General features: G+C 44.6%; 1 protein-coding gene and 2 long non-coding RNA genes across 3 annotated transcripts in view; 1 reads left to right on the top strand and 2 right to left on the bottom strand.

Moving 5' to 3' along the window:
- Positions 1-16,018, bottom strand: part of LOC116679008 (NLR family CARD domain-containing protein 3-like) — a gene marked incomplete at its 5' end in the record, with an annotated part of 31,637 nt that extends 15,619 nt beyond the window's left edge. Inside the window, 6 exons of the mRNA XM_032508755.1 lie at positions 9,082-9,255; positions 9,417-9,587; positions 10,662-12,525; positions 14,036-14,065; positions 14,532-14,695; positions 15,951-16,018. Coding sequence (XP_032364646.1) covers positions 9,082-9,255; positions 9,417-9,587; positions 10,662-12,525; positions 14,036-14,065; positions 14,532-14,695; positions 15,951-16,018 — 2,471 coding nt within the window. The remainder of the gene's footprint in view (positions 1-9,081; positions 9,256-9,416; positions 9,588-10,661; positions 12,526-14,035; positions 14,066-14,531; positions 14,696-15,950) is intronic.
- LOC116679007 (uncharacterized) lies at positions 210-6,776 on the bottom strand. The gene is made up of 3 exons (XR_004329425.1): positions 6,393-6,776; positions 5,373-5,377; positions 210-229 (listed from the first exon to the last, which is right to left on the bottom strand). It is a non-coding gene; the product is annotated as an uncharacterized LOC116679007 (long non-coding RNA).
- Positions 6,153-6,471, top strand: LOC116679006 (uncharacterized). Its single transcript, XR_004329424.1, has 2 exons — positions 6,153-6,239; positions 6,390-6,471. It is a non-coding gene; the product is annotated as an uncharacterized LOC116679006 (long non-coding RNA).
- Positions 16,019-16,144: the final 126 nt, after the last annotated feature.

Raw genomic sequence — 16,144 nt, 5'->3', positions numbered from 1 at the left:
CGACAGCTGCTTCCTTGATTTCGGAGCCTCTCTGATCCAAGGGAACATGCTGGGGGAAAAAGAACATAAGGACTCCGGGGAATGACTCCCCAGAGCTAGGTTAGTAACTAGGTTAGTAACTAGGTTAGTAACTAGGTTAGTAACTAGGTTAGTAACTAGGTTAGTAACAAGCATTTCTGGGACATGGATGCACATAAATGAAAAGATGGAAAGATAGAGGAGAGAGGAGCTCAGTGTATCAAAATAAGTCCCCAGCTGTCTAAAACTATTACAACAAAACCAAGAGAGACGAGGTAAAGAGAGCTCCAGCCCGGCCGGGCCAGAACTCTCCCCAACCGGATCGGGCTGTATGCCAAGTCTCCCTTTAGTTCTATTATATTCTTGATTATATGATAGATAAATCTGAAAAAAGCAGCTGTCCCCAGTCCCAGACAGACAGGGGACAGGGTGCCATGTCCACAGTCCCAGACAGACAGGGGACAGGGGGCCATGTCCACAGTCCCAGACTGACAGGGGACAGGGGGCCATGTCCACAGTCCCAGACAGACAGGAGACAGGGCGCCATGTCCAAAGATGGACATAAAGACACATATTCCCATGGTTTATTATGGGGGGACAGAATTATAATGTCCATCTTTATATTTTAAATATCTCATTTGCAGTGTTGCTTTTAAAAAGTAATTAGTTACTTCTTCCAAAGAGTAACTAAATTAGATATTCAGTCACAAGTTGTTTTTTCATTTCATTTCATATATTTATTATACAGGAAAGTTGGAAAAAGTAACATTACATTACAATATGAAAACGGGCCTGACTCAGTTTAAAAACTGGTTTTCAGCAGGTTCCTGTTCTGCAGAAACATAAAACATGGGTACAGCACGTCAAATTAATACAGACATTAATACAAAACCTTGATATAGAAAAATAAATTTGAAAACAATACAGTTACATAAAGACAAAGACATCAGCTGGGCTAGGTAAATACAGACAGTGCAAACAAGGCTTGAATAATACATAAACAATTAATTAATGCTTGCAAGTGTAACTGTTAAGAAGGAGCTGTTTGGCTTTTTGAAACATGTGATGGATGATAGAGTTCTGATGTGATACGGAATATCATTCCAAATCTTGGTATATGTATAAAAAAAATATTTCTGACCAAAGTTGTTTTTGTATGGGGGAACTGGGATAAGTGCCTGTGAGACCGACCTAGTGAGGCGTCCTGGTCTCACGTGGGTCGGGCCTGTGAGACCGACCTAGTGAGGCGCCCTGGTCTCACGTGGGTCGGGACTGTGAGACCGACCTAGTAAGGCAACCTGGTCTCACGTGGGTCGGGACTGTGAGACCAACCTAGTGAGGCGACCTGGTCTCACGTGGGTCGGGACTGTGAGACCGACCTAGTAAGGCAACCTGGTCTCACGTGGGTCGGGACTGTGAGACCGACCTAGTAAGGCAACCTGGTCTCACGTGGGTCGGGACTGTGAGACCAACCTAGTGAGGCGACCTGGTCTCACGTGGGTCGGAAAAAGTGCAACAAGTGCTGGTAAGGCGGTATTTTGAATATGAAAATAAAATGCAATTGCGTGGTTTATAAACTTTTCATAAGTCAGAGTCTTAGAGCGTTTGAGTGCAGTACGATGGTGAGACCACTTTGGAAGGTTACTGTGGGTCTTGAGAGCTTTATAGTATGTCATGATATTGGTTCAGTGATTTCCTTCGTGGTAAGAGACCAAATAGGAAGACAGTAGGACATGGTTGAAAACACAATTGCATGTAAGTAAGTTTCAGAAACAGAAGAAGAAAAATATGATCTGATCTTATTATAAACATAACGTTTCTGATTCAACTTTTTTGTTAAATTAGACTCATGTTCCCGGTGTGTAAGGTGAGAATCAAGTAGTACACCGAGATACTTATAAGTCTTCGTGACGACAAGTTCTTGGTTTGCAAAAGTAATAGGATCAGTAAAAGAAAAACATTTTCTGGATGAGTAAAAATACGTACATTCAGTTTTCTGAACATTGATGGTTAAATGATTATTTTTCAACCAGTCGTGTAGAAGCTGAAGATCAGATGATAATTTAGAATTTATGACATCAGGATTAGAATCAGAGAGAAAAATCACATTATCGTCGGCATACAGTAGACATTTTGAATGATTACACACTTGAGGGAAATCATTGATGTACAAAAGGAAAAGTAAGGGTCCAAGAATGCTGCCTTGTGGAACGCCCACATCAGAGATTTCAGGTTGGGATTTTGCATGATTTATTTTAACGACTTGCAACCTGTTCGTTAGGTAGAACGAAAGCATTTCTATCACAGATGTTGACAAATTGAATGAGTGAAGTTTATTAAGCAAAATCTGGTGATTCACTGTGTCAAAACCTTTACGAAAGTCAATAAAAATAGTTCCAGTGATGTGACCTTTGTAATCAGCTGTTGAAAATAGATTGCCTTTGCCTTACGCGGGTCAGCTGTACATTTATTGCTAATTTGAATGAAGAAGAAGTGGCTTTCAGAGATTTTGATGAGCCATCATTCCAGTCAAGGCTAATATCACCCAAAATTAAATATATGAAACATAGTACATATACAGTATATACTCATATATGTTTTTTCTGTAAGGTGCAGGAGGAAGAGACGTGATTTGAGTCTTCGGGGACGATGCGTAGGCTTTGGGACATCCTGATGTCCAGAGGGAGCTCATTCCACTTGGGGAGCCAGGAGAGGAAACAGTCGGGACTTCGTTGAGTAATTAGTTGTCCTTCGCTGTTGGGGGGGAGGGGGGGGGGGGGGGGGGGGGGGCAACATGCAGGTTGGCTGATGCAGAGTGGAGTGGGCGGGTTGGGGTCTAGGGTTTGACCATGTCCTGAATCCAGTCCTGGCCCTGTATGCCAGTACTAGTGTGGTGAAGCGGATGGGCAGCGACTGGTAACCAGTGAATCCAGTGGCAGAGCGGCGTAGTGGGGGACAACTCGGAGACAAGTCCACTCAGACTGTTGGGGACACGTTTGCCATCTGGATCAGATCTCATGGTGCTAGGGAAGGCTAAACATGAGGGCCGGATTCATCCCAAATGCCCTTCTCCCACTGGGAGTACCAGGGGAATGGGTGGGGGGTATGGATGAGACTAGCAACCTTTTTAGTATTAGACTAGATTTGGTGGTCCTGAGTCCATGCCAAGGATCCTAAGATGAGAAGATATTTGGGGTCAGGAGACTTGGGAAGACCTAACTTCCCGAGTAGTCCAGCGACCGTGGTTTATTACATTTCTTCAAACTCCATTTCTATTTCTTCATCTTCATGCAGGAGGCAACAACTTTGAACTTCTTCCATTCATTAGAATCAGAATCCAAGAGATTCAACGAGCCTTTATTTAGGGAATCAGAGGAAACATCATCTCATCTTCACAATAATGATATCATAATATATATGAACCTTTTAAAGCAGACATCACATTAAGAGATTAAACAGAAAGCCTCCAGTCATCTCTTCATTTCTTTATTTATGGATTTAAAACAGGACGCAGACATCTTCTCTGCTACAGAGCCATACTATGAAGGTGAATATGGTGCAAAAGTGAGAGTGCGTAGATGCGATGTGAGCACTTGTAGAATATGATTTGAGAGCTTGTAACACTGTCAGGGACAGAGTTGTCCCTCATCAGGCGATAGAAACCCTGCCCCCCCCCCCCCGTCTTGTTGGCTCAGAGCACCACAGGTACAAATCCTCAGGTGCGAATTAGTTTTGCACCAAATGTACAATGTACAAGAAGTGTTGCAAAAGTCGAGAGCGCAGACTCGCCGCTGTGTGATGAAGAGAGCAGCGACAGATTTGAGAGGTCACTGAGTTGTGGTTGTACTGGAAAAGTGACTCAAGTGAGAAAAAAAAAACAACACAAGTACAGTTTTTTTTTTTCAAGCTCTCAAATCATATTCTACATCGCATCTACGCGCTCTCACTTTTGCACCATATTTACCTTCATACTTTACACTCAGTGGCAGTTACTGGCACGGTGGGGGGGAGGGGGGCACATCGGGCATGAGCACTTAAAAAATGAAACTCCTCTGCGCTGGAAGCTGTTTCTATGATCTATCATTTCACTGTGTGGGGGATTGCCCCCCCTACTGGCTGAGAAGGGGAGAAGGGGGGGACAGGGGGGGTGGTACAGGGATCCACTGTATAGAGCAGTACTCTAATGGAATTAATAGATTAGAACAGAAAGCCTTTATTGTCATTTCACACGGTGCAGAACCTGGGCAACAAGACTGAAGCAAAACCTTTACAGTGTCAACACGACATGTACAAATATAAGATGTAAAATGTAAAATTTAAAATTTAAAATATAAAATTGTAAAATATAAGATATAAAATGTGAGAGGGGGGATGAGGAGCCCAGTCCTGAGAGCAGCTACACCCACCTAAAGGATTATTGGGAACACCTGTTCAATTTCTCATTAATGCAATTATCTAATCAACCAATCACATGGCAGTTGCTTCAATGCATTTAGGGGTGTGGTCCTGGTCCAGACCATCTCCTGACCTGGTCCAGACCATCTCCTGGACTCCAAACTGTTTGTCAGAATGGGAAAGAAAGGGGATTTAAGACATTTGGAGCGTGGCATGGTCGTTGGAGCCAGACGGGCCGGTCTGAGTATTTCACCATCTGCTCACCCACAACCATCTCTAGGGTTTACAAAGAATGGAGTGAAAAGGGAAAAACACCCAGCATGCAGCAGTCCTGGGGGGGGGGATACCTTGTTGATGCTAGAGGTCAGAGGAGAATAGGCCGACTGATTCCAGCTGATAGAAGAGACACTTTGACTGAAATAACCACTCGTTACAACCGAGGTGCAGCAAGACCACAACACGCACAACCTTGGGGGGGGCTACAACAGCAGAAGACCCCCCCGGGCACCCCTCATCTCCACTAAAAATAGGAACAAGAGGCTACAATTTGTAAGAGCTCACCAAAATTGGACAGTTGAAGACCTGAAAAATGTGTCCTGGTCTGCTGAGTCTGGTTTCTGTTGAGACCTTCAGATGGTGGAGTCAGAATGAGAACCTGGATCCATCATGCCTTGTTACCCCTGTGCAGGCTGGTAGTGGTGGTGTAATGGTGTGGGGGAGGTTTTCTTGGCACACTTTAGGCCCCTTAGTGCCCTTGGGCCTGGTTTAAATGGCCCGGCCTACCTGAGCCTGGTTCCTGACCATGTCCATCCTTTTATGGCCCCATGTCCCGTCCTCTGATGGTCCTTCCAGCAGGATAATGCCCCATGTCACAAAGCTCACATCATTTCAAATTGGTTTCTTGAACAGGACAATGAGTTCACTGGACTAAAATGCCCCCCCAGTCACCAGATCTCAACCTGGACTAAAATGGCCCCCCCAGTCACCAGATCTCAACCCAATAGAGCATCTTTGGGATGTGGTGGAACGGGAGATTCGTGCCCTGGATGTGCATCCCACAAATCTCCATCAACTGCAAGATGCTGTCCTCTCAATATGGGCTGACATCTCTAAAGAATGCTTGCAGCACCTTGTTGAATCAATGCCACGTAGAATTAAGAAAGGGGGTCAAACACAGTCTTAGTCTGGTGGTCCTCATAATCCTATAGGGGAGTGTACATTAATCATCATGTATTCACAAACTATGTGAAGATTAACGTGATCTGCATGAGTTAACAAAGAGTACATCCATGAATGCATCGGCAGCCAAACCCGGCCCCTCCCACATTCTGATCCAGCCCGCCCTTTCATTTGGGTTCACCGTGGCTTTTGGCCCGCCTGAACCAAAAAAACAGGAAACGTTTTTCAAATTGAAATAGCAAGACACTCAAAGCAGAATTCTTTCTCAAAAGGAAGACTTAATAAAAAAAGATATAGGTATTTATGAAACTAGACCATCTTAGGAATCCATTCAAACCCGGCATAGCATGGTTGTGGGGGTTACAGGGGGCTACAGGGGGTTACAGGGGGCTAAATAACGCTGCATTTTGTAGACAGCATTTTGTCTGAGTGTTTCTGTGCACAGGAGACTCACTGTCCTACAGAGGACTCAGAGACACTGAACCAGGCCACCCTAACCAGAATCCAGGATAGAGAGGTTCAGTGAATGTGGTGTTGAAGGTGTGGAGGTGGATCAGTGAGTCAGAGGAGACTGTGTAGAAGGACAGAGAGCCAGCAGGACAGTCCACATACACTGCTACTCTCTCAGAGAGAGGGGAGGAGGAGAGGTGTGTTCTTCTCTTGTTGTGACGGACAGAGTAACGACCATCAGAGCAGAACAGACTCCAGAACTGATCATTGCATCCAGATACACCGTCTTCACTGCCTCCTCTCCTGCTGATTCCTCTGTAACTCACTGATGAGGAGGCGACCGGGAGGACTGTTTCTCTGTTATTGTGCCAGACAGAGTAACCATCATCAGAGCAGAACAGACTCCAGGACTGATCATTCCCTCCTAACCTGCAGTCCTCACTGCCTCCTCTTCTGCTGATTCCTCTGTAACTCACAGCTACACGAACATCCCCGCTCCTCTGGACCTCCCAGTAACAGCGACCAGTCAGACCATCTCTACACAGCAGCTGCCACCAGTAGTCAAACCTCTCTGGATGATCGGGATATGGCTGCCTCCCGTTCACTGCTGTCACCGTCCTGTTGTCGTCAGACAGTTGGAGGTCTATGCTCACTGTGTTTGTGTCCAGGGAGAGTTCACAGGCCCCTGGCGGAGACAACGAGACACAACACAGCAGCAGTTTATCATCTGACACACCTGAGGCCTGTACTATGAATGTATGGTATGATTTATCTAACTCTGGAGGATAAGGTGAAGAAGCAAAAGTCGCAATAAGTTGGTGTGTTCCTTTAAAGCAATGGAAAATGATCCACAGCTTGAGACTTCTGTTTCTCTGTGTGAATAGTTTTGACAATGTGACTTTCGTTTTAAATGATGAATGATGAACACTAATACAATACTAATCCTACTGTAAATTGTGCTTTGTTTTTATGAATCAAAGTGAAAGCACACTCACACTTCCTTGGACCAGGTTTCAGCCTCTGCTCTCCACAATGATCCAGCCTGGAGGAAGAAATAAAGTCAGAATAACCCTTCAGAAGCTTCCTCATCTCTCATCTTCTCATCTTGCACTCGCACATCCCGGACTATGGTGTGTCGGTACCCGGCTTTTTGACCGTTCGGGCAGACAGGAACGTTATAGAAAGCGGTAAGAAGAATGGAGGGGGGGGATACACTGTATGTGAGTGAAAGGTGGTGCAACCCGGGACATGTGAATGTGAAGGAACGTTTCTGTAGCCCGGACATTGAACTGCTGGCTGTGGGGTTTCGTCCGTACTATCTCCCGAGGGAGTTTACGTCCGCCATAATGATCGCGGTCTACATTCCACCGTCTGCTGATGCGGAGGCAGCTGCTGACGTCATTCACACCACGGTCTCACGACTCCAGACGCAGCAGCCCAACGCCTTCATTGCTATCTCTGGGGATTTTAATCATGCTTCTCTGGATAAATCCCTCCCGGACTTTAAACAATACATTAACTGCCCCACAAGAGAAAATAAAACTTTGGACCTCCTGTATGCAAATGCTAAGGATGCATACAGTGCCACTGGCCTCCCCCCCCCCTTGGCAAATCAGATCACAATCTTGTCTTGCTGTCTGTATGCCTTTAATCATATTATTATTTCATCTATATTGTATAATTCTATCTATCTATCTCTCCATCTATCTATCTATCTCTCCATCTATCTATCTATCTCTCCATCTATCTATCTCTCCATCTATCTATCTCTCCATCTATCTATCTATCTATCTATCTATCTATCTATCTATCTATCTATCTATCTATCTATCTATCTATCTTCAAAACATATCAAACATCTCAGGTTTCTAAGGTCAAAGATGAACTCTGAACATCAACATAATCGAGACGTCCTCAGAATGCTAGAATAAGGATGTAACTCATTAATAATAGGAGATGAGTCTCAGCGGTTATCACCAGGCTGCTGGTACACACTGTGACAACAGTGAGCTCTGCTGTGTGTTCATACCTGAGAGTGTCCAGTCTGCAGTGTGGATCCTCTCGTCTAGCTGAAAGCCGCTTCACCCCCAAATCTCCTGGATGATTGTAGCTCAGGTCCAGCACTCTCAGATGGGAGGGGTTGGAGCTCAGAGCTGAGGCCAGAGAAGTAGAGCCACTCTCTGAGATCAGACAGCCTGACAGACTACACACACACACACACACACACACACACACACACACACACACACACACACACACACACAGAGACAATGACTTGAATTTAAAATATTAATAATGAATTAATTTTCCTCATGTCTTTTGTGTAAATTTCCTAATTTTAGCTAAATGTTACATCGTAATAGTCCACTTATTTTAAATACATTGTTGGTAAACAGCCAAAAGCCATTAGAATTTGACACAAATTATTTGTTATTAATTTGTTTCACTCAACTGGCAAACTTCTGCCCTGGCCCAAAACCAGTCCAACAAAAGAGCAAAATAAAGCGGAAAAGTCTGTGGAAATGTTGGATTTAAAAGTTGGCACAGAACCCCAAAAAGTAATTTGACTGTCTTATAGCCCTAAAGCTTTCTCAATCACGGCTGGTAGACAACAGACATCGGTAAGATCACAAAACATCGTTATGATACAACCAGCTACACTGGGAATGATGTGTGAGGGAATCACGGAGTATCATACAGAGTACATCTCCACAAACCCTTAAGAAAATCTTTTGGCTCCTAAGCTGCTAGATGTTGAACTTTCTTTACCAGCTAGTGTTATAACTGGGTCTGTCTGCTGTTGGCTGCTGAGCAGTTGGTGTATAGTGGGTTTATCAGAGCTCGTTGGATGGAAACAGCTGCATGCTGCTGCTGAAGAAGGTGCTGATGAGAGTAGTGAGACTGAACCAAAACATGGAAGTTGTGGGCCGTGAAAACAACAATTGGCTGAAAGACGTTGGGTATATTTTTAACATACATTAACTTGTATATCAAGCAACATATAAATGGTTATTTGTTTAACAGAAACTGAATCCTGACCTGAGAGTCTCCAGTTTACAGTGTGGACTCTCCAGTCCAGCAGAAAGCAGGTTCACTCCTGAATCGTTTAGTTCGTTGTTACTCAGGTCCAGCTCTCTCAGACTAGAGGACTCTGAGCTGAGAACTGAGGACAGATCTTCACAGCTTCTCTCTGACAGGTTACAGCCACTCAGCCTGAAGATATGTAAAAAACATTAATGTCTGTATTTCATATTACTTACACTTATATTTAGGTATGCATTACCATTATAAAAGAAAAATGGTTAACTGACTGAAGAAAAATGAAAACACTGTGACATGTCAAGTTCTCCCTTTCCAGGTTTATTATTCCTGACCTGAGAGTCTCCAGTTTACAGTGTGGACTCTCCAGTCCAAGAGAGACCAGCTCCACTCCTGAATCCTGCAGGTTGTTGTTACTCAGGTCCAGCTCTCTCAGACTAGAGGACTCAGAGAGAACTGAGGACAGAGCTTCACAGCTTCTCTCTGACAGGTTACAGCCACTCAGCCTAAAAATATGAACAGAACAAGTGCAAACATGTTTATGTGTATTTGATATGACTTACACTGATATGTAGATAGCTACCAGGAAAAGAAAAATGACAACACCTTGTGAAAGATTTGGGTAAACCTTTTCTCACTCATCTTATTAACACCAGCTAGTCAACCGGCTGTTTCCTGGAGTCGCTCAAAGAATTGAGAGTGACCCCTCTCCAAAAGATAGCCCTCATTCCTGTCACTGAGCGACTTGAAACTGGTGGAGCAGCCTCTCTCCCCTCTGTGGTCATCCTTCTGGACCTTTCTGCTCCATTTAAAACGGTGAACCACCAGAACCTCATTTTCACCCTTCAGGATCTGTGTCTCAGTTTCTGCACACTGCTCACATCTTACCTCAAAGACTGCACCTTTCAGAACCCTTGTCCAGTCCCAATGGGATCCTTTAAGTTTCTGTCCTGGGCCCCCTCCTCTTCTCTCTGTACACCAACTCCTTTTCAGTTCTGTTTTTCACTCACATGGCTCTTTTCTACCACAACTATGCAGATGACACCTGATAAATTTTACCTGTTCCCCAGTCTGAAACACAAGTATCAGCAAGTATCTCTGCCTGTCTGACTGACATCTGTCATTGAATGTCCACACACCACTTGAAACTCAACTTTGACAAGACTGTGATACTTTTGCTTACAGGGAAGGGCTCTTCTACCCAGATCAACAACTCTATGGTAGTCCCCACCAGGACTGCTAGGAACCTGGGACACTCAAGGGCCAACTCTCCCTCACTGCCAACAACCCGGTCATGTAGATAGATGCTGTATAATCTCAGAAGGGTACAGCCTTTTGTGATCTTTTGTGATCAGGTTCTGTTTCAGGCTCTTGTCAATGGCCAATTTGCTTGCTGCTCCCTCACTGTGAGGGACACATATAGTCACTCAACGACATCCAGACTTTGCTGTCCTGCCTCCTAAATGGTGGAACGAGCTCCTCCTTTACATCAGGACAACCTATCAGTTGACTAAAACATTCATTAGTTGAGAACAATGCTACACATCTGATTGTCTATCTTTAGTAATCAGTGCACTTACAGAGCTTTTTTGGAGGCTTTGACCACTGGCAGCAGCCTCAGAAGAACATCCTCTGAAGCAGAGTACTTCTTCAGGTCAAACACGTCCAGATCGTCTTCTGATGACAATAAGATGAAGACCAGAGCTGACCACTGAGCAGGAGACAGTTCATCTGTGGAGAGAATTCCTGAACTCAGGGACTGTGGGATCTCCTCCACTAGAGAACCATCATTCAGTTCATTCAGACAGTGGAACAGATTGATGCTTCTCTCTGCAGACAGATTCTCACGGATCTTCTTCTTGATGTACTCCACTGTATCCTGATTGGTCTGTGAGCTACTTCCTTCCTGAGCCAGCAAGTCTTTGAGGAGGTTCTGATTGGTCTCCAGTGAAAGACCCAGGAGGAAGCGGAGGAACAGGTCCAGGTGTCCATTTGGACTCTGTAAGGCCTTGTCAATAGCTGACCTGTGCACCTTAAACATCATAGATTTTAGGCTGAAAACCATTCGCATTTGTTGAACCAGACTTCGCCCAAACATCACGTTCTTGTTTCTGTTAATGACTGCGCTCTCTACATGGAGAGCAGCCAGAAACTCCTGAACACTCAGATGGATGAAGCTGAACATCTTTTTTTTATCCTTCTTCTTCCCACGTTGCTCTTTGAAGATCTCTGTGAACACTCCTGAACACACCGAGGCTCCACTGACGTCAATGCCACTCTCTTTGAGATCTTTCTCGTAGAAGATCGGGTTGCCCTTTTCCAACTGATGGTAAGCCAGTTTTGCTAATGACTCAATGTACTGAATGCACTCTTCTCGGTCATACTTCTCTTTTGTCTGATGAATCTGATACACCAGGAATTCAGCGTACATCTCAGTCAGGGTCTTGGGCAGCTTTCCTCCCTCTCTGGTCTTCATCACGTCCTCCAGAACTGTAGCAGTGATCCAGCAGAAGACTGGGATGTGGCACATGATGTGGAGGCTCCGTGATGTCTGGATGTGGGAGATGATTCTGTCGGCCCGCTCCTGATCTGTGAATCTCTTTCTAAAGTACTCCTCCTTCTGTGGGTCAGTGAACCCTCTGACCTCTGTCACCATGTCTACAAAATCAGAATGGATCTGATTGGCTGCTGCAGGTCGTGTGGTTATCCAGATGCGAGCAGAGGGAAGCAGTTTCTTGGTGATGAGGTTCGTCAGCAGCTCGTCCACTGAGGTCGGCGCTGTCACATCAATTTTAACTGCCCTGTTTTTATTGGTGGAGCAGTCCAGATCAAGGCGGCTCTCATCCAGTCCGTCCAGAACAAACAGAAGTTTGAATTCACTCCTGTCAAAGTTGGTGTTTCCTGATGACTGCAGAGCTGTAAAGATGTAATTGAGAGCTTCTTCTTTGATGTCTCTGGTCCCCCAGATACATTCATGAATGAGCTCTGCCAAACACCACTTGTCCTCCTTCTTTAAATTCAGCTGGCGGAAGGTGAAGGGGAAAATGAGATGCACATCTTGATTGGTTTCTCCTTTACACCAGTCCAACACAAACTTGTTCACTAGAAAGGTTTTTCCAATTCCTGCGATTCCATTGGTCAGTACTGTCCTTATGGCTTTGTCTTCTATAGAGGGGTGTTTGAACATGTCACAAGGTGTAATGGTTGTCTCTGTATCGGCTGGCTTCACAGCTTCAAGCTGCATGACCTCATGCTGTGTGTTGATGTGGACGTCACCAGTAGCTCTGATGTACAGATGTGTGTAGATGTCATCCAGAGGTCGGCCATCTTTGTTCTGGGTCCACCCCTCCTGAGCACACCCAAACCCATTCTGGAGGTTTGGCTGGAGCTGTTGTTGGTAATATGAGATGTGTCGTGGTGGCTTTGGTACTGGAACAATCCCGTCTGCATTGGAAACAAAAATAACAAATATGAAGTATGATGATGTTGGTCTCCAGATGCAGTCTCAGTACACAAATACTCTTTTACTAAAGAATTGGCTTCCTGAGAATAACCAACAACTCAAAGATCTTTCCTTTTTAATAACGTGCAGCCGTCTAAAATATCATTATGGTCAACCAAACATATTTCATACTGTGAGTCTACAAGAAATGCCCCCGCTACAACCAACCCTGCCCAGGGCTACTCCACAGGCTCTGGATGATCCTAAAGGTCATCTGGAGGAGGGCCAAGGTTGCTCATTAGTGGGGCTGTGCTGACAGGGTGTGGATTCTGAAGGAGGAGAATTCAGAGAACTTCAACAACTTCAGAACCATTTAACTGCTCAGTGTTGTAGGAGAACTATTCTTCAGCAGGGTGTCAAGGCACCTGATAGGTTTCCTCCTAGGGATTGTGTACATCGACACCTCGGTGCAGAAAGTTTCGATCCCAAAGGTACCTGGATGTCTGGAGCACACAGGTGTGGTCACACAGCTGATACAGGGAGCCAGACAGAGCAAGGGGGACCTGGTGTTGCTGTGGTTGGACCTCGAAAATGACTACGGCTAGATAAACAACAAGCTTGTTGAGGTTCCCTTAACTGGCACCACGGCAAAGTCCTGAGACCTATTACTGGACTACTACAACAACCTTAGCTTGAGGGTCTCCTCCAGAACAACATCAGAGTGGATAGGGCTCAATAAGGAGATGATCTCTGGATGTACCATTTCAGTGATTCTCTCTGAGCGAGCAACCAATCAAGAGCTGGAAGCATGGGGCCATCTCTAGCTCACCCAGTAGAGTGGGCGCCTGAGGGCTTCCAGAGAAGAGTGAGGAGGTTCCCTAGAAGGTTGTTGGGTCTTTCTCAAAGCCCTGTTTGAAAATAACATCCTGAAGCTCTCTTAGCAGTCTGAATGAAAAGTTTAGGGTGACTCGTACAAGGGAGGTCCTGCAATACCGGGAGTCAAGCAACCCTAAAATCTCCCAGGCCGACATCCAGGTGAGAACAGGGTCAACAGTGGAAGACGGCAGAGGCTCAGTGGACACACAGTCACTGGTGGACACAGAGACACATGGAAAGACTGGCCTTAGTAGGACAAAGGACTAGCAGGACTGGGAACTGAATGTGACTGGGGAACCGACATGGCGCTGCTCTCCAAAGCCTCAAAGCTTGTAGTTTCTCTTAGAAACTCTAGTATCTTGGGAAGAATGCAGCAAGGGTCTCCAAGATGAAAAGAGGCAACTCCACCCAGCAGGTGGAGCGGTGCCGAGAGAGAGGTGGAGCCTATGATGCCCAGAGGAACTTGAGGAAGCTGTTAAGATGCTGGTCTCTACCCAACACTCAGTTTATGGCTGATCCTGTTGCTTTACCCAGAATGCCATGCTGGGGCTTCAGAAAAAATACATAATAAGACGGACTTTTTGACAAGATTCTCAACACACACAACACACACACACACACACTTTGCTAATGTACCTTCAGTTTCTTCAACACCACTGGCATCCACTGAAACAGAATTATGGAAATTATATCATCCAGTTTTATTGATTGATCCAATTCATTTAAAATTTCACACACACACACACACACACCACACACAGACACACACACACACCACCACACACACACACACCACACACACACACATACATAAACACATACATACATACACACACACACACAAACACACACACACACAGACACACACACACACACACACACACCACACACACCACAAATACACACACACACACACACCTTCTGCTCTTTGTCTTTGGCCCATCCGTCTGTCAGGAGACGAGACTGGAACACAAACATGTAACAGCTCTTGAGAAATGCTAAATGATTGAAGCATTGGTTAAATCCAGTTGAACATGAACATAGTTCAACATTAATAAGGCTTTATTACATTAGGACTTCAGAGGAGAACTTACGGTACGTGTTGCTGACAGTAATCGTACATTCCCCCCACTTGAACATCTGTAAGGTGAGGTGAGCAGACGACCCCTCCATCCTGGGCGCTGGATGCTGGGCTTCTGCCCCCCTCCGAGTTTCAGCTGGTTGACAAGAGACAAAACCATCAGGAAGCAGACCTCCTGACCTGCTAGAAGGTTCAGATCCTCTTTGGTGGTAGAGCTGATTTAGCAAAGAGCTGAAGGACCTCCAACTAATAAAGCTTGGTCCAGGGTTCTGCAGTAGACCCAGTCCCATTTAAGACTTTTAAAGACCTTTATCAAAACTATTTAAGACCTATACCACGACATAAAAGTACAACGACCTACAGAGGCACAAAAGTACTTACATAGTAAATAAATGTATTCAAATAGACTGAATGCGTATGAGTAATAATGATCTGCTCATATACAGCAGATTAGTTATATATGTTGGAGAAAGCCTCTTCTGATCCCCCTCAAATGCTGGTCCCCAACACATGTGGACCTTAAGTTGAGTTAAAGGTGACAAAGCGGTCCAACACAGCTTATGGCATTTTGTTGATGTTAAACACAATTTAACACAAACATAAGTCTTAGTTCAGAGCAGTGGTTCTCAACCGGGGGGGGCGGACTCTCTCCCGGTGGGGCGCGAGTAGACTACAGGATGGGAGGGGAAAAAAACTGTGCTCAACCACGGGAGCTGCCGTGAGCCCCATCATAATAATACTAATACTAATAATAATACTACTACTAATAATAATAATATATGCAAGCTCACATTAGAAGTCTGGTACTACTGCCAATTATAAAAAATAGCCAGTAATGATAATAGCATACCTACCCGTACTGATGATGATAATAATATAATAATAATAATGTGGGCCTAAAAAAATAATAGCCTATCTCTCTTCTATCTCTATCTATCTATCTATCTATCTATATATCTATCTATCTATCTCTCTATCTATCTCTCTATCTATCTCTCTATCTCTCTATCTCTCTTCTAGCTCTCTATCTATCTATCTCTTCTATCTATCTCTCTATCTATCTCTCTATCTCTCTATCTATCTATATATCTATCTATCTATCTATCTACTCTCTATCTATCTCTCTATCTCTCTATCTATCTATCTATCTATCTATCGCTCTAGCTATCTCTCTATCATCTCTCTATCTTCTCTCATATCGTACTATCTATCTATCTATCTATCTATCTCTCTCTCTCTATCATTATCTCTCTATCTATCTATTCTATCTATCTATCTATCTATCTCTCTATCTATCTCTCTATCTATCTACTATCTTCTCTCTATCGATCTATCTCTCTATCTTATCTATCTATCCATCGTTCGTGGGTGTGGGGCGTAGGCACTACTGCAATGAACTGCAATGAACCAGCTTTGGGGGGGCCAGCTAAGGTTGAGAACCCTGGTCCAGAGAATCCAGCAGCAGCGTACCTTTGCTCGAGAGGAGGGGGTTCCTCTGTTCTCTGAAGTCTCTCCAGCATCACTGACATCCACTGACTCTGTGTGGAAATACGTAGAAACATTTGATTTATTATTGAAGAATTACTGTCAGAACAGCCCCCCCCCCTCCCCCCAAAAGGATGTACGTTACAACTAAACTAAATGAAAAGACAGTCAGTCCACCC

This window comes from Etheostoma spectabile, unplaced genomic scaffold (assembly GCF_008692095.1).
Source record: "Etheostoma spectabile isolate EspeVRDwgs_2016 unplaced genomic scaffold, UIUC_Espe_1.0 scaffold00009138, whole genome shotgun sequence".
Classification (NCBI taxonomy): domain Eukaryota; kingdom Metazoa; phylum Chordata; class Actinopteri; order Perciformes; family Percidae; genus Etheostoma; species Etheostoma spectabile.
The sequence above is the reverse complement of the archived record's forward strand: the minus strand, read 5'-3'. Positions and strand labels throughout refer to the sequence as shown.